The sequence below is a fragment of the Grampus griseus genome (assembly GCF_964374135.1).
Source record: "Grampus griseus genome assembly, chromosome: 13".
NCBI classification, from domain to species: domain Eukaryota; kingdom Metazoa; phylum Chordata; class Mammalia; order Artiodactyla; family Delphinidae; genus Grampus; species Grampus griseus.
Window position 1 is genome coordinate 69,505,161 of NC_139007.1, and position 23,383 is coordinate 69,528,543.

A 23,383-nucleotide genomic window follows, 5' to 3' on the forward strand; every position below is an offset into this window, starting at 1 on the left:
TTTAGAAAGAGGTGGGGACATAGATGAGGGTGACTCATTGGCTTGGGAAGGTCTAGGAAAAAAACAGGTGACATCAGAATTGGATCCTCACCAAGTATCTGAAGTTTACCAAAGAATTTGGGGGAGGCCATTCTAGGCCAAATAGAAAGCATATGTAAAGGCTCAGAGACACGAAAGGATATAAAGTGTTTGGGAAATAGTGCAGAAATGTAGCCTGCAAGAGGACAGAATAAGAGGTGATGACTAAGGAAATCTGGGTCAAATAACCTATTTGATAAAAGTCCTAAGTCTTGTAGAAATATCACAAAATTGCTGAGAAATCACTGAAGTAAAAAATCACAACAAATTGAGAGTAGAATTACCACAGTTATTTCCCTTCCTCCCACTCTTTGACCTTGGGCCTTGTTGCAGTGTCTGAGTAGACCTGTTGTGGTGTAAGTCTCCTCTTGTCTACTCTGTTTATCCTGATAGTTTAGATCATACTATCAGCCTCAATCTGTTCAGCTCATTTAATTATACTTATTGTTGTTCAAGGTGGAGCACACACACACCTTAGTTGGCATATACACCCCAATCATAGGAGAGGCAAAGTTATTTGCAAAGCAATTTAACTTTTTTTTTTTTTTTTTGCGTTACGCAGGCCTCTCACTGTTGTGGCCTCTCCCGTTGCGGAGCACAGGCTCCGGACGCGCAGGCTCCGGACGCGCAGGCTCAGCGGCCATGGCTCATGGGCCCAGCCACTCCGCGGCATGTGGGATCCTCCCGGACCGGGGCACGAACCCATGTCCCCTGCATCGGCAGGTGGACTCTCAACCACTACACCACCAGGGAAGCCCCAATTTAACTTTTTAAATATTGATTTTAACCAACAATTTTCTAGTCAGCTCCTTAGAACACAGTGGAAAGTAATTGGGTTAATGTAATCTAAAAATACCTCCTTCCTAAAGTCATGAAAGCAAACTTGTTAATAAATGCATTCCTCAAGTAATAGACTATTTATAATCATGTGTATTTTACTGTACTAAAGAATATGTCTTTAGTGTTTGAGGAAGATACATATGAAGAACCATTTAAAGGGCCTAAAAGCCTTTCCTTCTTTGGAACTTGTCCATTTGTCCACGTTACCAGATACACAGTAGTCATAGGAGGAGGGGGAAGTAGTAGTAATTCATGAGGCATGTGACAACCCTCCAGAATCAAGCCTACACAGTGCCTGGCATCAGTGCTCAAGAAATTCTTGTTGAATGAACAAACACTGACAAACTCAGCTTTGATTTCTCCAAATATAAAATAAGAAACTAAATGATCATTAAAGTACCTACCAATGCCAAGATTCAAGTATCTTCCCACAAGACAATTCAAAAGAATACAAAATGTATACATCAGTTCAATTTATTTAGTCTTATCTAATACATCAGTGTATTTGCTCTTTAAAAGGAACATGAAGTATAAAACCATAAAAAATGATCATGAAAACTATACAAATGTTTTTTCAAAGCATGATTTTAAATACGGATCTTTAAAAAATGTGATTGAGATGTGCCGCAAGGAATCATAAGAAAATGTAAAAAGTGAACATTAACATGGAAGCCAATTACTCACTGTTACAGTTGTATTAAATATAAGAAAATTGTGATGCATTACAACTTTATTTCCACTGCTGTCAGCAGTACTTCCGTGATGGAATTCATGAATTTCATTAGGACTTTGAATAGATATGTTACATTACTAATGCTGTAATTTAATTCTAAACCATAGCTTAAGCATTTCACACTTGAGAACACTGTACTTTTTACCTTTAGTAATGACTGCAAATACTCCCTTTTTAAAAAAATTGTGGTAAAATACACATAACATAAAATTTACCATTTTAACCATTTTAAAGTGAACAATTCAGTGGCATTTAGTACATTCACAATGTTGTGCAATCAACACTATTTTTGTCCAGTATCCATCAGGCAGTCACTTCCTGCTATTCCCTCCCCACAACCTTAATCTGATTTCTCTCAGTGGATTTGCCTACTCTGGATTATTTCATCTAAATGGAATCCTACAGTATGGGGCCTTCTGTGTCTAGCTTCTTTCACTTTGCATATTTTTCAATAAATACCATATCCTTTTGCAATTAAGATAAAAAATGACTTTGTTAATCATGAGAAAAAGAAGATACTTTGGAAACTAAATGACATCTGAGGTAAGTTAATGAGTCAGTGCAATTACCTCTCAGAATCCAATTCAAGTTTTCAGGACTGATTGGTGCTTAAACACTGATCAAATGAACAATAATACAGCTTTAACATTTTAAATGCAGCATAAAAATCTTTAGAATTCATATCCACCGAATTATTAACCATTTAAAGCAATTTATTTCATATGTCAGTTTTTAATCATAAAACTACTGGAATGTTGTAGGGAATCAATACTATTCTCTATTTTTATTTCAGATCTCTAATACAGGAAACAATTTTAATTAATTTTTATTGGAGTACAGTTGCTTTACAATGTTGTTAGTTTCTACTGTACAGCAATGTGAATCAGCTGTATGTATACATATATTTATTAGGAATCAAATATTCTAGACAATGTATTCCAAAATAATTTCCCTTCTCTTTCTGCATTTGGAAAGAAAAGTCAGAACACACTGCTCTCAAATACTCCAATACACTCATCAATACCTAAACTTTGAGTTATCTATGTATAAAATAGGTAACTAATGAGAACCTACTATATAGGTCAGGGAACTCTACTCAATGCTCTGTGGTGACCTAAATGGGAAGGTAATACAGGTAACAATTTTTAAAAGTTATCAGTTGATAAAAAAGACATCCAGTTGACATACTTAAATATTCACTGGGTAATTTTACACTTGAACAGATGTAGTACCCTATTGCTTCTATTTCTATAGCTTGATTTCTTTTAATCAAATAACGTGATTAAACCTGAATGCTGATATTTCCATTTTTCAACACTACAAACTTATTTGTGAGCTGAGACTTTAAAAGAAACTAAGTTACTTAACCAAATCTAAACTTTATTGATCAAAACTACTAAACATAGGTTGATCAGCAAAACAAGTTTTTAAAAACTCTGTGTACTTAATCTAGGTTTTTTGATCACCTGATCAGAAAATTGAAGTCATAGGATAAACAAGCAATAATGACAATTAATGTGGAAAGGAGGACTTATGAAGAAAAAATTCTAGGAGGACAGTTGAAGGCAGGATCTCCTTTTTTCAACTTCAACCTTTTGAGCAATCACAAATTATTGCTACTGTTCTTGTATCATTAGACCACTGAATAATAATCTAACAATGTTACTCTCTGACTGGAAGGGGTTTAGAAAGCCAACTAACTCTAGTCAGTTCCTCTGCCCAAGGATGAACCAACACATATATCAACCTGTTTACCTGTTTGAAGATCTTGTCTGAGAAAAAAATTCTAACAATTTGTATTAGAAAAAGGTAAAAATTAAACCTGAGGAATTTGCTTTTACTGGGAAAGGACAATCTGACCTGATTAGTTGGTCAGTCTTAAGAGTTCAACACAAATGCAGTTATATTACTTTCAAACACACACACTATTACCACCACTAGAGCTACCCATGTAGTTCCTTTCCTATCATATTTGCATGCAAATCGGTTAATAATATGATCTGGGGGATGCTTACAATTTTACTGGTGTTAGTGAAAAGGAAACAGATTTCCCTTGTTTCTGTTGTCAGTTTGCTTCAGAAATGCTCTTCATAGTAAATAATAGATGCTTCAGTACAGTACATCAAAGATAAAAAATTATAAAATAGGAGATTCATATCACTGAGTTTTTACTGTATTTCTGTAGTTTATGAATCATCCTTGTAACTCATTTCTTTGTAGTTTATTAATGAAAAGTTACTCCCCACATAATACATTGGAATGTCAAACATTCTGAATACAAGATGTCAGTTTTGAAATGTTCTAAGGTAAAATAGCACTTCGAGAGGTATCTCCATTAGTATATCTCAAGATGTATTAAAATCCACTTGGCCGATTTATGGAGATAACACATGCAAATAAATATATGTATAAACAATACATTTATAGATTTTACCAATCACAGACGCAATAAAATACTTGTAAAACTTCAGCAAAAGTTCCTATTTTTACAAAGGATTTTCAGAACAGCATACGGTACTTAATTTCTACTTTGTTTCCTTTTGGTATTACCAGTAACTCTTTCCAAAACACTTATTAGTAATCAAATATTCTAGGCAACAATATTTTCCAAAATAATTTCCCTACATCTAAACTTCCCTTCTCTTTCTGCATTTGTAAAGAAAAGTGAACTGTGTCCAAAACACTCATCGGTACTTAAACTTTGAGTACCTAGGTTTTTCCATCCATACAACGGAAACTTAAAACTTACTTTGATCTTTTAAATCAAGGAAATTTGTGAAAAAGGTGACTTTAAAAGAAACCATTCTTCCTCTCCCCTTATTTTATTTAAAACGGAGTTTACAAGCATTAGCCTTTACTTGTACATCTTGAACGTTTTTGTTTGGAAATCAGATTTAGATCAAATCCTAAAAAAACCCATCACTGAATTATTTTAAACACAATGGATGAGTCACTGATTAATTTTCTTTAAAGGTTATCACTAATACACTCTTGCTTTCTAGGCCTCACAAGCATGTTAAGACTACTAAGAGCTATATTTAGATAACCAGCCAAACACACATCAGAGACATTATTTCCATCAGAAGGCTTTATCCAGCCTTTTGAGAGAACGAAGGCCAATCGCTTTCTTTCTACTGTAATTCTAAACACCCACCTCTGCAGGTGTCAATTTTATCACTTTCCAATGTGGTATGTCACGCATGAAACAAACATATTTTTTAATGTTTGTATAACTATTCCTTAGAAAATTTTTAAAATAAATAAGCTCCATGTCTTTTTAGGTTGGGATGCAAAACATGAAATCTGTTTTGCTTCTGAACACCAAAACCTACCTTCAAATTGCCAGAGATTAAAAACCTGCTATTAATATGGCAGTATAAACTACCATATCTTCAAGGATTCCAATGTTAAGGGATAGTTAGTTAATTATAGCAACAACATTGTTGGGACATGTAGCACAGGGTCAAAGACCAAAAAAGATTCTATACTACTGATAAACCAGAAATCCAATCTTTAATACCTCTTACTGACAGTGTTGAAAGAATTCCTACAGAATTCTTGTAGAACTTAATCCAGTATCGTTTTACCTCTACTCTATCCTAGAAATCTAATATGTTCACATGATTCTGAAACCACTCAACAAGAGAATGAATGATGACTAGGCTAAATGTTAGTGCTAATGAACAATCTGCAATTAACCTTGACCAGAAGAAACACTAGTGAAATACTAAATTTACTAGTAAATACTAGCTTTTTAAAAGAATGTCCAACAACCATGGTACCTAATGTATTTTGTCATATGGCTGTAACATTGAGACAACATATATCATTAAATTTGATCATTTAGGTAATACTAATAAATTACTATTACTCTTAATTTTGGATCATACATGTACCTACATGCACACATACATCTGTACCAGTAACACATCATTCAGGAGAAGAGCTGGCATAGTCCCAGGCTTTCCTCTAAATTCTCATACTTTACCATGCATCAGAATCACTTGGGGAGGCCTTTGTTAACAGACTGCTTGTTCCCACCCCACAGTTTCTGATTCTCTAAGTCTGTGAAGGGACGCAAGAATTTGCATTTCTAACAAATTCCCAGATGACGCTGACGGTCCAGGGACCACACTTTGGGAACCACTACTCTAAGTGAACTGTGATTCTCAGAAGCTACAGAAAGAGAGGACGGAGAGAGAGAGAGAGAGGGAGAGAGAGAGAGATAGGGTGGTGGTGGGGGGGCGGGGGGCATTGAGATTAAGGTAATAGGCAGTTCTGGGGAAAAAGGCAGAGGAGAAAAGTGAATTCAGATATTTCCCTCCTTCCTAATACCTGCCCTTTATCTTGCTGGTTAGTAAAGACTAAAGTATCAACAAAGGCTTCTCAAATGACAACTAACTTGGCCAAAACACAAACCTTTTCATGCTTAAAAGGTTAGATAGATTGTTCCCATTAAAAGTTTTAGAAAAATAATATTGCCAGAAACTCTTCAGCCTTTCAATACCCCTAGGGGGACTACTTTCAAGAAGACACTGACGGGGCAGAGAAAGCTAACTGATGAGTTTTCTATATTAAAAAAAAAGTTAATGTTCACCAGTAAAACACGGGTGAGCAATGACAATCAACAAGCAACTCCTACAACGTGCAGAAAATCCCCACTACAGAAACAATATGACTATGTTTGGAATTTGTCACGCAAGGATTAAAATTTTATTTAAATATAAGTTTTTTCTTTTTAAGTTACTGAGCCATATAAAGGAAAATATTAATTTTATTAGAATTTGAACAAATGCTGCACAAAGAAAACATTTTAACAAAATAGTATGGTGGCATAAACAAAAAAGAAAACAGCCAAAGATGTGTAAAAGAAATAAAAGGTAGAAAATGTTAAATATCTCATGATCCAGTGTGGAAACATGGAGTCTAAACTTAAAAAACAAGGATTTTAAAAAAGCACAACCATAAAACAAAAAGTTAATGTTTGTGCTATCCTAACCAGACACATTCTTCAGCAAAACTTTAAAAGGCAGAGTTATAGTTTACAGTATTTGTATCTTATTTCTGACTTTTTCACAGAAAGAGACTGTTTATGTAAATTCAAATCTCACAGTTGAAATAGTTGGTTTAAGCACTAAGAAATAAATATTCTTCTAATTAAAATGACAGTGAGGCAAAACAATTGATTAGTCTTTAACGCTGTGCTTTTCAACTGTAATGAGCCCTTGATCCAACCAAAACAAGTCTTAAAGCAATTCAGAATTCTTTTGTAATGCCCAAGGAACGGCTCTGCCCTGCCCGATTGCCATACATGGGAATCAAGAACCTAGTTAATAGAGCATTCTCAGGGACAAATGTAGGAAGAGAAGACAAAATAGTTTTGAAGTTTTTTTAGCAAAGTAACTTGTAACCATTTCAGACTACCAAATGCCACAAGTTACCTAAATTATTTAAGTACAAGTCTCCATTTTTGCAATTTATTTCTTAATACTGATATACTCATTTTTCTAAACTGACCATATCAGGTTAATAACAGTATAAATCAATTTGAAAACTATAATAAAATACCTCAAGAATAGGTCTTTGAATATCTTTCTGTTGTATTTTGGTTTTACACAAAGATGCAATTCTTACTTTTTTGGTAGAGAAGTCTATGGAATATTAACCTGCAAATGTTTTAAAGAGACTGTCAACCAAGACAGGTTTCTGCGTTTCATGATTGTCATCTTACAAAGATAGCAAGTGTCACATTTTAAAATGTCTTAAAACAACATAATTGTGATTTTTATAAACATCAAAAGGCAAAAATTTTAAACACTTGTGATAAAAAGTTAAGCCCTTTGCATTCTGAATATCTGAAATTTATTCACGGAATATGCCCAATTCAATTCAAACTTAAGATGAGGTATACAGTCATCTCTCAGGATCTGCAGAAGATTGGTTCCAGGACCCCGCTACGGTCCCAAAAGTCACAGATGTTCAAGTCCCTTACATAATATGGCATAGTATTTGCACATAACCTACGCATACTTCCCATATACTGGAAATCATCTCTAGATTATAGTACCTAATGCAATATAAACGCTATGTAAGTAATTGTAAATATAATGTAAGTGCCATATAAATAGTCGAAGATGAGTGGCAAATTCAAGTTTTGCTTTTTGAAATTTCATGGAATTTTTTTTTCAAATATTTTCCATCCTTTGGTTGAATCCATGGATTTGGAATCTGCAGATATGAAGGGCGAACTGTATTTTCTTCTCTCCAAATATCAAATACCTAGCAAATACATAATACCATATACAGTTTCAAATTAAAGTAAATTCACAGGGTTCTTTTGTTGATTTTGCTTTAACCTGTCACATAACAAAACACACTGCCATGAGTCTCTGGATGTGGCATCTAACCAAAAAAAAGCTGCATATGGTCAACTCTCTGTATGAGAGTTGTAAATATGTAAGGTGAAAACATTTTTGTGGACTGTTTTTAAAACATGATAAATGGCATTATCAACATTACTCATGATTTTAAATATTATGTATATATTAGAGATCATCTACATATCAACAATTATATAAGGGGAGAACTAGAAAATAAAAACTTTATAATGGTCTTATGCAGTGTTTAAGCAACTGAACGTTTTCTGAATCTGAAAAGCCTATGATGTAAAAATTAGAATCAAAGTTTTGATTTTTGAATGCCTAGGTTATAACCCACGGAAAATGAGGAATAAATTGTTTGGTCAGGATCTTGTTATTTAAGAAACAAAAAATGTAAGAACCAAAATATGCACACCACTAAAAATACTAATTCTGAAAATTATGTAGCTAAAAATTAAATCACCCTGTCCAGCAAGTTCCAAAAAATTCACACATTTCAAACATTAAGGCAACTTTTTTCCAACTAAACAGTACTTTATAAAAATATAGGTCACTTCAAAACATTATATACATAGTGACAATGAATTTAGCTAGCTGTAATCTTTAATACATTAATAAAGTGTCACATATTACCAAGAAATTATACTAGGTGCTTGCATGTATGTGCAAGTGGAATTATAGTATTTAAAGTACAGGTTTTAAAACTGAGCGAAGTGAACGTCCTTCTTTAGTGAGTTCTCGTGTCACACACATACACGGCAATGGGATTGCTTCCTCCCGTTTCTCTACAATATTGTAACTGCATTTCTTCAAGTGGTCAGCCATGCTTAGGATGTCAGCAAATTTCCATTCATTGACAGAACAAAATGCAGTACTGAATCGCCATACCTAGAAGAAAATTCTACTTCAGATTTAAACAAGTCAACTTACAAGAATCAAAACATAATTCTTGCTCTAACTGCATACATTTCTAACTGTTAAGAGAAATATCTAATATAAAGTTTCAAGTAGTTAGCTACAAAACTGGAAGTAGTAATCCATTTGGATACAAATCTGTTTATCAAATATTTGTAAGATAAATCATTCCTATGACATTATAACTTCAATAAATATAATAACCAAAAAGAAAACAAAAGACAAAGCTCAACATTGAAAATCACATCCAACCTGGCTTACTTATTAAGCAATTTTATAAAATATCCAGAGCTACTTCCTAAAATATTGCATATTGTACACTAGGCTTTCATCCCATCCAAATGTCTATATATATATATAGACCTATCCATAGTCTGGAGATATTGACAATACAAGTGTTTTTTTTCCTCCAAGTTTTTCTCTCATTCCTGTTACACCATATGAAGTATACTAAAAAATACTCTAGAATATTTTGTGCCAAGGTACTTTTTCTTTTCATTATTTATAAGTAGTAAACGCACTTAGTAATAACGAGGAACACAAGTGCTTCAATTTGTTCAACATGTTTCTGGAAATTTTTATAGAGCTTTTTGTAAAATGATCATTTTTTAATTCCATATCATTGTAAAATACATTTCTGGGAAAAATATTTATATGCCATCCCTGTTTTGGTAAAAATAAGAACTACTTTCCCTTTTGCCCACTCAGCAGCTCCAAGCCCTGAAGCACAGTCACCTTATAGGTCCAGCAATGACTGTTGTGGCCCCCTCTCAGCTTTACAATTTGAAAATATAAAGTTACCTGAACATAGGTAACAAGCAAGACAGGCCCAGGCATCCTACCTAAGCTAATCAACAAGCAAATGTCTAGAGAACACTGAACCCGTGGCAAACAGCAGATACTCTAGAAAGCAGCCGTGAATTTGAGAGAAGCCCTCAGCACTCATTAGAGCTTCTCAGAAAAGAATGCTATGAATTCTGGGGTGGCCAGATGCCTTCAAATTCTGAACACAATTATTTTTCAGCCAGCAGTAGAATAGTTCAGCACATAAGGTACTTAATCGCTATACTTCTTAAGTTGATATCAATTACCCTGCATGGACTCATTTCCCAGATGTCAGTGAAGGCCTGGACAGTAGCTAACAATAGACATTATAGATTACAATTCCCCATAACCACAAAACTATACTAAGAATTAGGAGTTTTTGTTAAGCTTCACAGAATGAATTTGCTGAAAGATTCAATGGTGGCAGACAGTTTCCCTACTTCCACACAGTCAACAGTCTGGTGAAACAAACTCAGGAAAAAATGGACAGCTCCCATCTCCTGATGACAAGGTTTCTTAGTCATGGGCCAATTTTGCATCCAAGTATACATCAAGTATTTACTTAGTGCCTGCTATATGGGAGGTGCTATGCAAAGCAGTTAATATTTTGGTTCCCAGAGAGTCTCACTTCTCAATGAACTTACAGTCTAATGAAAGAAACTGACAAGTCGTCAGTGAATTTCCAAACAGCATGGTCAGTGCTTCAGTATGGGTACATAGAGTAGGAGGTACATAATAGAACACCAGGAGAACACAGAGCAGTGCACCTCCCTAAGGGCTTCAACGGGGTCGGAGTAGGCTTTCTTGACAAAGTAAGATCTGAAGAGTAAGCAGGATATAGCAATGAGATAATGATCACAACCTCCAGAAATAGGTTCCCAGGGTCTGAATCCACCAACTGGACAAGTTACTTAACCTCTCTAAACCACAGTTTCTTCATCCATGAAATAGGGACAGTAGATTAAATACATTAACAAAAGTAAAGTACACACTGCCTAGAACATCTCAAGTGTTCAAATGTAGGTATCAGGGACAGTGTACTCAAACACCTTAAGGCAAGAAGAAAACATCAGACAACTCTAAGTAAATTCCATGGCTGGAATATAAACTGACAAAAGGAAACTGAAGAGGTTAAGTGAGGACAAGATTATGAAAAGTCTTAAATGTTTCATTAAGGAGTCTGCCTCTACCCCAGGGCAATGGATGGACATTTAAGAAGTTTTCAGGCACTACAGCATAAGAACTGTATTTAAGAAATTATTTATTACTCTACCTCTTCTATAGAGAATATGTTGGAGAGGGACTCAGCTGGAAACAGAAACCCAGTAAGGAAGAGGCTACTGTAGTAACCCAGGAGAGAACTACAGGCGGGACTAACTAGGGAAACCGCAGTAGAAACAGTAAGCAAACCTGAGAGGTAATGAAGAAGGGGAGACAACAGGACTTTGTGATTACCTGGATATGGAAATAAAGGGGGGGAAAAAAAGGGTCAACCTTAACTCCCAAATTCCTAGTTTAGGCAGCTTCAGAGATGAAAATGCCATTTTCTGAGATTAAGAGGGGTAGAAAAGTGGAGTAGGTTGGACCTGTTGAGTTCGCTGAAGCTGTGACATAATCAAGTGCAGATGTCCAGTAGATGCTTGTATATAATGGACTGGAGTTCAGAGGAGAAAATGGCCAGGATATACACACGTAATTTGAATAAATGATGGCAATTCAAACTCCAAGAGTAGATGAGGTTTTCTGCAGCAATAAAATCCCCAGAAAATATTTTACCTCATAGGTCAATACTGGGGGGGCAAGGACAAAAATGGGCCATGCTCTGAGTGTCTCATCCCAAATGGCAGAAGGACACCAAATCATGTAGAAAATGAAAATACACACATACCCACATATATGCAGCAAGTATGAAATTTTCTACATAAAATAATTAGCGTGCTCATTTACTGGTCAAAGCTTCAGGAGAACACAAAAGCAGATGCAGAATTCTGAAAAACTGGAGCAAGGAGTGGAAATAAGAGAAAACCTAAGGGTGGTAAAAACAAAGTAGCCAGAAATGTGAACCCTGTTCAACCAATGTGAAGTTTATCAAAATTTTTTCTACTTTATAAAATCAAAGTTTCATATTATAAATGTTCTAAAATGAAAAAACACCTTCAATCAAAGGTATTTGTAATGCCTTCTAGTTTCTATTGGATAGTACCTCAAACAGAAGCTGGGCAAAAGTAAGATATCACAGGAGGAAAATGGTGGAGCCAGGATTTGTTCCCAATCTCCAGCTCAAGCTTCCAATCTGCAACACTCCCTTGTACTGTACTAAACGCAGAGTCAACAATATCAAATCCTACTGCCCTTATCTCACCTCAGCCTAACACATTTCCACATCCATCCATTTACATTCTCTATACCCCAAACACTCCATTGGTCACTTACTGGGAGTAGATTTTTTTTCATGTCTCCTTATTTAAGTTCTCCCTGTAATAACCAAGTTCTAAGAAAGAAATTGCTAAGAATGGACCAAAACTGCCAATTGCAAGCAGTAAAAAACCTTCTCCTTGCTTCCTCCATTGTCCTATAGTGAAAATGTTTCAGATGGAGCCCAAATTAGAAGGTGGCTAACATGGACTCAAGCAAAGGGAGCTGTTACAGAAGAAGTAACTAGATACAGAACCCCTCAACTGAAGAACTGGAAGTGGCCTCTGTCGTATGACATCAGAATCTAGTTCTAGGATGTCTGCAGTAAATATGTGATTATGACTAATAATTCTAACTATTCTTGCTTTCATTATCATTATAAAAAAGTTTGTCATCATACTGAATTATTACGTTTTAAGGATGGTCTATTTTGCAACAAGGTTAATTTTATTAATTCAGCAACAACATTAAGTGCCTATTATATGTCAAATAAGGGACTGATACAATTAAATTAAACCAACCTTTTCTTTTATCTGCCATGATGAATTTCCTTCCGGATACTTCCTTTTCCCCCACTGCAGTATGACCATTCCACGAGACTGAAGAAGACTGCCACACACATCCCTCATTAACTTGGATACACACGAGAGCTGGCATAAACTGAAGCCATCAAGAAAGCCTGCAATATGTTGCAGGACTTCAAAAGGAAGACCACTTAGATGGTCACTATGTAATCCCAACACACAGTTTCTAGCAGGCTCCACTAACACTGTAGACACAGATGGCTGAACTCCAAATGACCTCAAATGGCGGTCATGTATAATCTTTGCTCCTTGTGTTGATGGACAAAATCTACGCTGAGAATAGGTACAACCATAATATGCTAAAGGACACCTCTGTTCCATCCAGCCATTGAGTCCAGCATGAATGTCACCATGCACGTTCTTAAAATGCGATGAAAATTCTTTTCTTCTAAATAACTGTCCACAAACAAATGTAAACATTGGACGCTGCTTGGGTTGGTACCTAGCGACACATTCCAATACTAAATCCAGCCCAAGCGTCTGAAAAGGACTTGGATTTGAAAGCTGTGGGTTGGCATGATCACAAGCTGAAGCTGAAGCTATTTCCCCAACCATTGTATTTGTAGCTAATATGGCAGATGGAAGTGAAAAAGTCTGAGTCCCAAAGTCGATGTGATAAACATCAACCATGCGGCTATCAGATATACCCCTCCCACCTGGAGAATCTCCTAGACAAAACAGTAATGCTGCTGTGATTAGATCTATTCCTTGGAGACCCATTGGATCTTCTGCAACTTCCAAATCTGATGTGTCTACTGCTTTATCTTCCTTTGGTTTAGACCAACATGAATTAGAAAGAAATTTGAATGAAGGAGGATGGCTGAAAGATAAGACATCCACATTCCTTAGGTCCCCTAAGTCTACTTTTTTCCAACACAAGTCTTCATCATCATCTGGCATGAGGATATGCTGAACTGTGCCATTAGGCAAAGCATTAGATGGTATTACTTCCCTAACTTGTGCTGCTACTGAAAGTGAACTAGAAGGTTCTGAAGGGCCATCTGATGCTACACATTCTCTATTTGTTAAGTTACTTTGTTTTGAGTCACTATGTAAATTCTGATTCTGCTCAATGACCTGTGTACATATATTTTCCAAAGGAAAGCCATTACAAAGAGCAGAAGTGCCATAAGAACTGGCATCCAAGTCACATAATAAATCACTTGAACCATTTTGTTCAGACTGGGCATTCTGACTTGCGTCATTATGGTCAATCCCACCTACTGCTCCTATTTCATCCTCATAAAGATGGTCCTGGTCTTTCAAGTTTCTGTTCTGTAAGCTTTCTCTGGCATTTTCTTCTTCTTTCATTTCATCTGGGGAAGCACAAAGACTCGTACTTAACATGCCAACGTCTCTTGTGGCGGTATTCAGGATATCTAAAGCAACAGCCAAACTTCTGGTTGTTTCAACAGTAGCTTGATAAAGTGCACCATAAGAGTCTTCATCAACAGACACCAAACCATTAGTATGTGGTATTTCTGGGACACTTGATTTAACTGAGATCTGTTCTCTAGGTTCTGATACTTTATCAGTTGCTTTTGACATCATGGTGGCTACTTTGAGAGACTCTAAGAGCATCCTTTGGTCTTGAAGGGCCAAGGCCATATCTAATTGTGCCACTTCATCAACATCTCTGCTTAGATTTTCATATGACTTCCGGTCTGCATAACTAACTGGCCATCGGTTCCACTCCATAGTACAGCACACCACACTTGCAGGACACATTTCTAGATGTTCGGCAACTTTATTTCGAGCCATTGTAAATGGACATCCGAAGTCACTATTTAAGCAAGGCACTCGTTCCAACGGACATAAAAGTCGATGCTCATCAGCTTTACAAGAATGGAAAACTGCTCCACAAACCAATGGACAACCTATCAAGTCACAGGAAATCCCAGGCTCTGGTCTGGTCATACACCGTCTACTGACACAATTCACGCAGTGAGAGTGCTGCAGCCCCTCCTCCATAATGGCCAGTCCAGCTCTAGTTACTGAGACGGAAAAGAAAGAAGAAGTTAGGCAAAAAGTGGTCGCTTTTTAAAAACTGTTTTAAGGAAAAACATCAAATCATGAAGGTTTATTGGCTTATGTGAGGATGAAATATAAAATAAACATTTAACAAGTTTATTTGACATATAATCAATCCATCTTGAAACAGCTTAAGCACTTTAATTCAAGAAGTCAGTCAAAAGTTCATTTTTATATACCATATAACAATCTGCCCAACAGGCCGAACATTTCAAAATATAATACTTAAATTCTAGTATATCGTGTAGTATATAAATTAATGCCCAAAACCAGTGAATGAATATTTAACTCTTAGATTTCAGAGAATGCTTCAGCTTTTACCTTTTTAATTTTAACTAAACTGATTATGATGCGCTCCACATTGCAGAGACCTCATCATATTCCTAAAAGAGAATAATCTGAATTTCATGAATATACTTAACTAAAACCTGATTAGATGTTTTCTTTAATATCCCCTCCAAATACATAAATTTATGTAAGATTTCATCTACTGACCTCTCTTTCTACCTATGCCTTAATAAATTCTACAACAAATAAAGAGAGTAAGCCTTAATTAAAACAAAGAGGGCATTTATCCAAAAAATATAAGTTCTAGCTCCACTTCTGTGGCAGTGGACGAATCACTTACTTTTGAGGGCCACAGTTTCCATTCATTCATTCAACACCTATTTGTTGTTTAACTGCCATGTACCAGACTCTGTGTTTGGTATGGCAACGTGAAGATTAGAAGACATGGTGCCTCCTCTCAAGGAGCTTCAGCAGGAGGTCAGAGATGAAAGTAAAATCATGTCACATTTTTATATGATCAATATGACAGAGAAAATCAGTATGGGTGGGGGGTAGAGAAGAGTTCACAGTAGTCTTGAAAGATGAGAAGTCTTAAGCGCAGGAGGGTAGGGTTAGAAACGAAGAGAGGCATTCAATGCTGAAGTAACAGCATATGCAAATACAGAAAAGCAAGAATTCACAAAACATGTTGAGGGAACCTCAAGTTTCCCAGTATTGCTGGATCACAAGGTGAAATGCAAAGTAGCTGTGAGAGATGAGGTGGGACAGGAATAAGAAAAGTTATGGAAAGTGTGTTATACGCTACTCTAAGGAGTTCAGACTTTTAAGCAGTTAGAAACCACTGAGGATTTTAAGCAGAGAAACAGTACCCACAAAATAACACAAGAGGGTTACAGATAACTAATGTTCTTTCCTGCTTTTAGCAAGAAAAATTTTATACAAAAAAAGAGAAAGTATTGGCACAATGCACTGATTTACTTATAATTACTTAGCCTATTCAATGTCTTATTTCTATAATCTTCAACTTCTTTATTGGCTTGTTCCTATTAGCAGCAAAAACTTAAAAGACTATTTCATCTTTAAAAACATATATAATAAAGCAATATCCCCCTTTTGCTGTTTTTTTTTCCTTTTCAGTCAAGCTTTCAAAAGAAAAACAACAAACAAACCCCCTTAACTTCCCATATACTCTTCGGCCCTCTAATGTGTGTTTACTTTTACCACCACTCATTAAAACTGCTCTATCGAGATCCTCAATGCTAAATCCAAAGGGCATTTTTTCCAGACCTCATCTTCCTTAGCCATTATATCATTTTGTTGACTAATTCCTCCTTTCTGAACTACTATCTTTCTTTAGTTTTTATCGTCTCACATTTCCCTGGTGTTCCCCCTACCTCTTTGGTTATTCCTTAATCTTTTCTTCTAAAATATTACTCTTCTTCAGGGATCCATGGCATTTCTGGTTCATTCTATACATTCTCCCAATTTCTCAAAAGCTTCAATTACCACTTATATGCTAAAAACTCATCTATACCTCCTGCCCAGATCTCTCCTCCAAACTTCAGATCTCTACAGCTGCCTATTTATTATATATCTCTACGTGTATATGGCACAGGCAACTCACCTCAAAATTTTCCAAATTAAATTAATAATAATTTTCTGGATAAGAAGCCGATTCTTAGCCTATTTTCTTCACTTTAGTGCATAAAGCCTTGCTAGTTCTCTCACATATTCTCTTCCATAAAGTCTATCTTACTTCTAGGTGGCTAATGTAAACTAATTATTCCCCAAATTGCTATTTCTTTTTCTCCAGTCCAGGCTTGATTTTCCTCAAACTCAAACAGCAAAAGTCTATTATTGACAGAGCTTTGTTGATTAAGTAGAAAAGTTCTGAGTTGATATTATGGTGTGAACTGAGGCCAGGGACAGAAAAAAACAGGGTACACACTTAACAACAAAACTACATTTTAAAAACTGTGTTTAAAAATTACAAATGAATTAAATACTTCTGAATGTTTATCCCTATAAATTTTAAAGCTAAAGACAGAACCTATAAATTGAAGACAGACATGCTAAAAAGGGTCAAAATAGAAGAAATGACAGACTAATGATGACAGTTGTAAGCTAAGCAAAGAGAAACTTTAATAAGAATCAAGACAAATTTTACTGGGTGATTAGATTGTGAAAACAGCTGTAGCTTTCTTATTTTACAACACCTAGACTGAGTTCATCTCACATGCTGAAGGTTATAAACGTGACTGTTACTAACAGAGAAACCTAAAAACACAAGCAGTTCCAACAGAAGTGACCAAGGCTCTCAGAACTAGTAGGAACACCTTATGTTACATGCACATCACATGATTATACCAGGCAGAACACATCTCAAAACATGCTTAATTCAAAAGTGTTTAAAATAGCAACTGTTACAAACAACTGAGTTAAATGCAAAACAGCAACAACTTTGAAAGGTAAATAGAAGTAGAGGGCTCTCAAGATTCAAAATAAATACCCTCTTCCACACTATTCCCCCTCTGAATAAAAGAAATGATTAAAAAATAATAATAAAAATAAAAGCATCCACAGCAATGAGTCCACAACATTTATTATTTACTGAAGTAGACTTAAAGGAAAATGGAACACTATGTCCCTACTTTATCCTTCTTTGTAGAATCATGTCAATGTCACTTAATCCTCATAACAACCCAGAGAAAACTGAGGTACAGAGAGGGTAAGTGACTTACCCAAGGTCATCTACCTAGTAAGTGGCAGAGCTAGGATTGAAATCTGTATCTCATCAATACATATGGACAATAACAGATATGCTTATAAAGTTTAAGAAAATAAGACAGAACTTCAGTAACTTGGTGATCCAATTTTAAGATGGTGTTTGAGGAATGGAGGTTACACAACTTTGCTTGTAGTTTATTCCAACACTTAATCACCCTTGTGGTCAAGAGAGTCTTTTTGGTTCTTTCTAATTATAATAGCACATTACTTTGCTTTGAACATAAGAGTTTTAAATTATTTTAAAAATAACTTACATTTATAATGCTCAGTATAAACATATGAAATAGTACAAATTTAACCATTCTCAAAACAGCTATACAAAGAAGGAATCAAGTTTAAGTCCATTTTACAATTAAATATATTAAGAAATAAGTTTTTTAAAAATGCAGTAGACAATACCCAAAAAGTATTCTGGGGTACTGTTTCAGAATTTAAAAGTTCCAGATCCACCCTCTTTCAAGATCGCTATTATCAAATTAAATATGCCTCCAAAAAGTATTGCACAATTGCTCACAAATCCTATGAAACGGGTTTAAAATGTCAATCCCTGATTTATCAGCTGAACAGTGACACAGCAGGTCCAGCAGAAAACTTGTTGCTAAAACTGAGGCTTCAAGTTCAAGACGAGCTTAATTTAAAACTCCTCAGTATTAACTTTTTTAAAATAAACTCTCTTGAAAAAGAATCTTAACGTTCCAAATAACATATCTATTTACACTTAAAGTTGAATGACTGGAAAAAGTTTCATTAGACTAGAAAATACTGTAAAAGATTAAATGCTTTACAATAGTTTCAATTTTCTCTAACAGAAATTCTAGGCCAACTCATAATCTGTGGCTGACAAGCAATCCATAAAAACAATTTAAGGCATGGCATTTTCACATACAATGAAATGAGACTTTGTCATTTAAGGCTATTTCTAGACAGAAAGATATTGCCCTCAAAAAAGAATTCCTTTATTTTTCCAAATTCATTACAATACATAAGGCGATAAATAAATAAAGCACTGCAAATCAGCACGATTTTAAATATGCTAAATCAAGTCACCCAAATATTCAACACAGTTTTTCAGGCTGTTCTTAATGTCTGCCTCTGCCTCCAAGAGACAAACAGACACACACACACATACACACTCCTTTACTTCCCCAACTGTTACCGCAAATCTTTATCAGCTTAAATGTCACTTTTCCACATACCCAAAGGCAAGGTATGGTATGGATTCTGTATTATACTTATGTGCTCATTACACACTGCATTTTTCCTTGGTAATACTAGTCATAACTTGAAGTAAATCATTACCCTGTTTAATATCTATCTCCACGGGAAAACTACAAGCTCCACAAAGGAGGCACCATCTCTGTCTCATTCATTCCTGTGTTCCCTGCATTCAAAACTGTGCCTCAATTAGAGCTTCACTTATCGAAAAAACATGAATAAATGAAATTATTATAATACAAGAAATAACCAGATGGATTCCAAAACAATTCTTGACTTCATGGAAAACTACATACTTCATAAAAAGACACTTTATAAATCTAGAATTAGTCAACCAGATTGAGTCAAAATTACCTCATTGTATCAGCTATAAAAAGTCAAAATTACTCAAACATTTATTGAGTATCTAGGTGATATGTTCCAGGCATTTTATATGAAATAAGCTAAACTGTCCATCAAAAAAGCAAATTAAAGGGAAAAGTAAATTAAGTAAAATTAATTTCAATATTCCATTGTTTTAAAATCTTAAAAAATAATAGTAATAAAAGTCACAAAAGGAAACATCTACCTGTTTATTGTTGCACTATTTAAATTCCTTAATCAACCCTGCAGTCTGGTTACAGGTTACTGACTATAGAGGCATTAGATTCAAAAAGGAAAACAGAGGTGGAGGTGTCTGCAAGTGTGCAGCTGCCTGAGTATATAGAGGGTGAGGAAAGGAAGCTCAGAAAAGGAAGTGGCGTCAGCCTACTTCCTTAATATTACAATTAATATGATATTAGATAAAAAAGAATTCCACTGAGACAATAAAATGTTGCTTCAATGTAAGGCTGAAATGGAACTATAGACAGACTTGTTCAATTAGTTAACCATAATCACAAGTAGGTCTATGACTGAAATTTCATACTTAGCAATCACTTTTAATTCCTCCAGAGCAAGTCTCATCCTTCTTGTATAGTTGGAGGTGCTACTGCATAGTAAATACAAACATCTGCTGGCTGATTTACTGATCAGGTGCACTCAGTTTTAAAAACCATAATAAATCTACAACCTCAGTTGGACGTTTTATTTAACTGGTTTAAAAAAGGGGGGTGAGGTGCCTAGCCAAGATTGAAAATCCAAGATCATTAAACTCCCAACTCAAAGAAGTGCCCTACTGATGAGTCCAAAATGGCTAAATTGGTTACACTGTATACATTCTTTTATTAAATTTTGGTTCTGACTTTTTATTTACAGAACGATGACCTAATTATATGGAATTTTGTTTTCAACTTTTCACCCTTCCATTTATGATATAATCAGAACATACCTCTTCCATTTCTAAATATGGACATGGGTAGCTTATTCCAAAGTGGAAGTCCTAACTACGTGCAATTGTTCTCCACTAAATAAGCAAACAAAATTACTGCAGACTTACATCAGAAATTAAAATAACATATATTAATAAATATTTAATATTCATACCAGAAGCTATTTGAGCTGAGACTCAGATAAAAATAATCCGCCCAAATGGTGGAACTCAGCTTATTAAAAGGGGCAGCATGGCACAGGGGAATATGGGCTTCCAAGGAATCTCAATTTGAGGTGACCTTGAGGTAATTACTGTGCTGTGAAAACAACCTCGTACTCCACAAAAGTCAGCTATAGTATTCGTGTGTCCAGCAAGATACAAACACGCATTCCTCAGAAAACGGACGCACCCCGCTTTACACAACCGCCACATCCGCATGCACAAACCGTTACGTACAATCACTTTTACATCAGGTCATTTATACTTAGGAAGCTGATTAAAAGCAATCATATGAGGAACTACCTGATGCTAACATTACCCACTCTTAAGAAAAAGACATACCCTTTTTGTAAAAGATTTTCACAGACTGGGCTGTAATTAAGAGATGCTCATCTGTATTTAACTATCTAGTTATCTACAGTGTAAAAACCACCAGTCCAAGGTCAATCCCACCTATTTCATCAAAATAAATTTGAAATTAAATAATATTTTATACAGTCTTTTGACTGATATTTTATACAGTCTTTTGACTGATGACTTTAATATTGATGAATTCTACAAATACAATGTCATTCCACAGCATGGTAGTCATGGTAACTTAGTTAAAAGATTTATCAAAAACCATACAGAACAGCATAAGGCTGATGCCATTAAAAGTCACATTTCAGTAATATATCAAACAGTAAACACATTAAAAAGGTCTATTTTGGTGACCTTAAAGCACCTCTCTAACTATATACATTATCTCAAAATACGTATTATTTTTCTTCAACTGTGTATTTTATTAGGACACTTTGTATATTTTTTTAAAAGTCTCCAATGCTAACCATAGAGAAATACTGGATTGAAATTAAATATCCAGTACACTTGGAATGCATAAAAGTTTGCCTATATCGGAAACTTCGGTTCTCTGGTAACACAAAACTCCACCCACTAACATTTCCAGAATCACACACCAAAAAAAGCTATGTCACCGCATTACACTACCAAATAAAAACAAACTGACAATTTAAACAGTTAGCAAAACACCATATTATCCCCAATTAAACTTCTGTAGTAAGAAACAGTGACTAAGCATAAAGAACAGTGATTCAGCAAAAACTGCATACTGAAAAACTGAACCCTTAGAAAAACCCTCATCTTACATTTTATGCTACTCTTTTCCCTTCTGCCCGTCAACAACTTTGGAAAAGCTTAATAAATATGAGCAAATACAAAATTCTGTTAATATAATTTACTAGTTCTCTAAACGACACAAAACTGTATTGAAATGTAGCAAATAGAAATGAAAAGCTAAGAAAGCTTGGGGTTTTGTATTTACAGTTTTAAGTTAATCTACACTGATTACCAGCATGCCCATAAATAACTTCGTCTTGGATCCCAGCCAACAAAGTAATTTTGGAATAAAAGGTCAATTCCTTCCCAAGCATCTTTTATCCGAGACTTACGACATGGCTCAGAAAGAAAAACAAGACACAGGGAGAGGGGAATGGAGTACCAGAACCATGGTAAACAACACGCTGTTCTGTCTCTATTCTCTAAATACACGTGTAAAAAACATACTCAAAGGAGATTAAATTCAACGTGCACTCTACGGCCCCCTTCCAAGCAGTGCACTTCCACGAGACAGGACACAAATAACTTGTAAATGGTCACACGCCTCAGATCTATAAAATCAGGATGTTTCTCTTTAATAGGGACTGAGGCTAAGACTAAGATCCTCTCACTTCCATGAATGGAAAAGTTACCAACTTCACTCATTCCGTGGAGACAGTTGATGATGCCTCCCAAGCTTACTTTAACCCGTCTGTCCCCAAACAAAGCAAGTTTCTAAAGGGCAAAAGGAAAGAGAAGCCAGGTTTTCGAGGTTCCTGGGGCTCCCTAAGTTTAACTCCGGCGTCACCCCTCCCCAACACACAGACACGCGAGCCCGGGTGCCACTGGGGTCGGCCCTCGGGGCCTGGGTCGCCATTTGCTGGAGGCCTCCACGGCGGGCCGGGCAGCGGGCTGGGCGCGGACGCCCACACCGCCGACTTCCTCTCGGCGCCCGGACGGGGCCGCGTTTGCTCCGCCCCAGGCCCGGCCCGCCGGCCCCACGGCCGCCTGCGCCCCGGCCGCGGGCCTCGCACTGCCCGGCCACCGCCTCTGGCCCCGGCGCAGCCCGGACGGCGCCGGCCTCCCGGGCGGGCCTCCCCGACACTCACCGGCCGGCCCGGCCGAACCGCGGCCCAGACCCTGGCTGCCGTGACCGCCGTGCCCGGCTGCTCCCCGCTGTCCCGGCGCCGCTCCGCGCCCCACACCCCCGTGCAACCCGCCTCCTCCTCGCCTCTCTGCCCAGCCGGGCCGCCGCCTTTTCCCTCCCCTGTCTTCCTTCTCCTCCTCCTCCTGCAGCTCCTCGGCCTGCTCTCCCGGTGGCGGTCCTCCCCACCCTCCCCACCCCGCCCAGCTCTGCCCCGCCCACCCGGCCGGGCCCCGGGGCCCGTGGCAAGCCGGGCGGAGACGCGCACGCCGAGCCCGAAGGAGACGCTCACGCCGAGCTCAGCGGGGACGCGCACGCCGCCCACCGACACTCCCCCGCCTCCCCGGAAGGGAAGTGACTGAGAGTCAGGTCCAGAGAAGTGTAGTCTCAGCGCCTCCCCCTAGGGGGTTCCCACCGGACCCCACGTGGCTCCTGCCCAGCAGGTCTACCAAATCCTGTTCGATTTTAGGATGCTGTATTCCTGAAAGGAATCCTAGACACGTAGTTTTGGAAATGAGGAGAACAGGCCCAAGAAGAGTGACT

At 36.8% G+C, this 23,383-nt stretch overlaps 1 protein-coding gene across 1 annotated transcript; it reads right to left on the bottom strand.

Annotated features, from left to right (window-relative positions):
• Positions 1-1,397: 1,397 nt before the first annotated feature.
• Positions 1,398-22,988, bottom strand: FBXO30 (F-box protein 30). Its single transcript, XM_082668749.1, has 3 exons — positions 22,806-22,988; positions 12,708-14,764; positions 1,398-8,919 (listed from the first exon to the last, which is right to left on the bottom strand). The coding sequence occupies exons 2-3, from the start codon at positions 14,739-14,741 to the stop codon at positions 8,716-8,718; spliced, it is 2,238 nt and encodes a 745-aa protein (XP_082524875.1). The 5' UTR covers positions 14,742-14,764; positions 22,806-22,988; the 3' UTR covers positions 1,398-8,715.
• Positions 22,989-23,383: the final 395 nt, after the last annotated feature.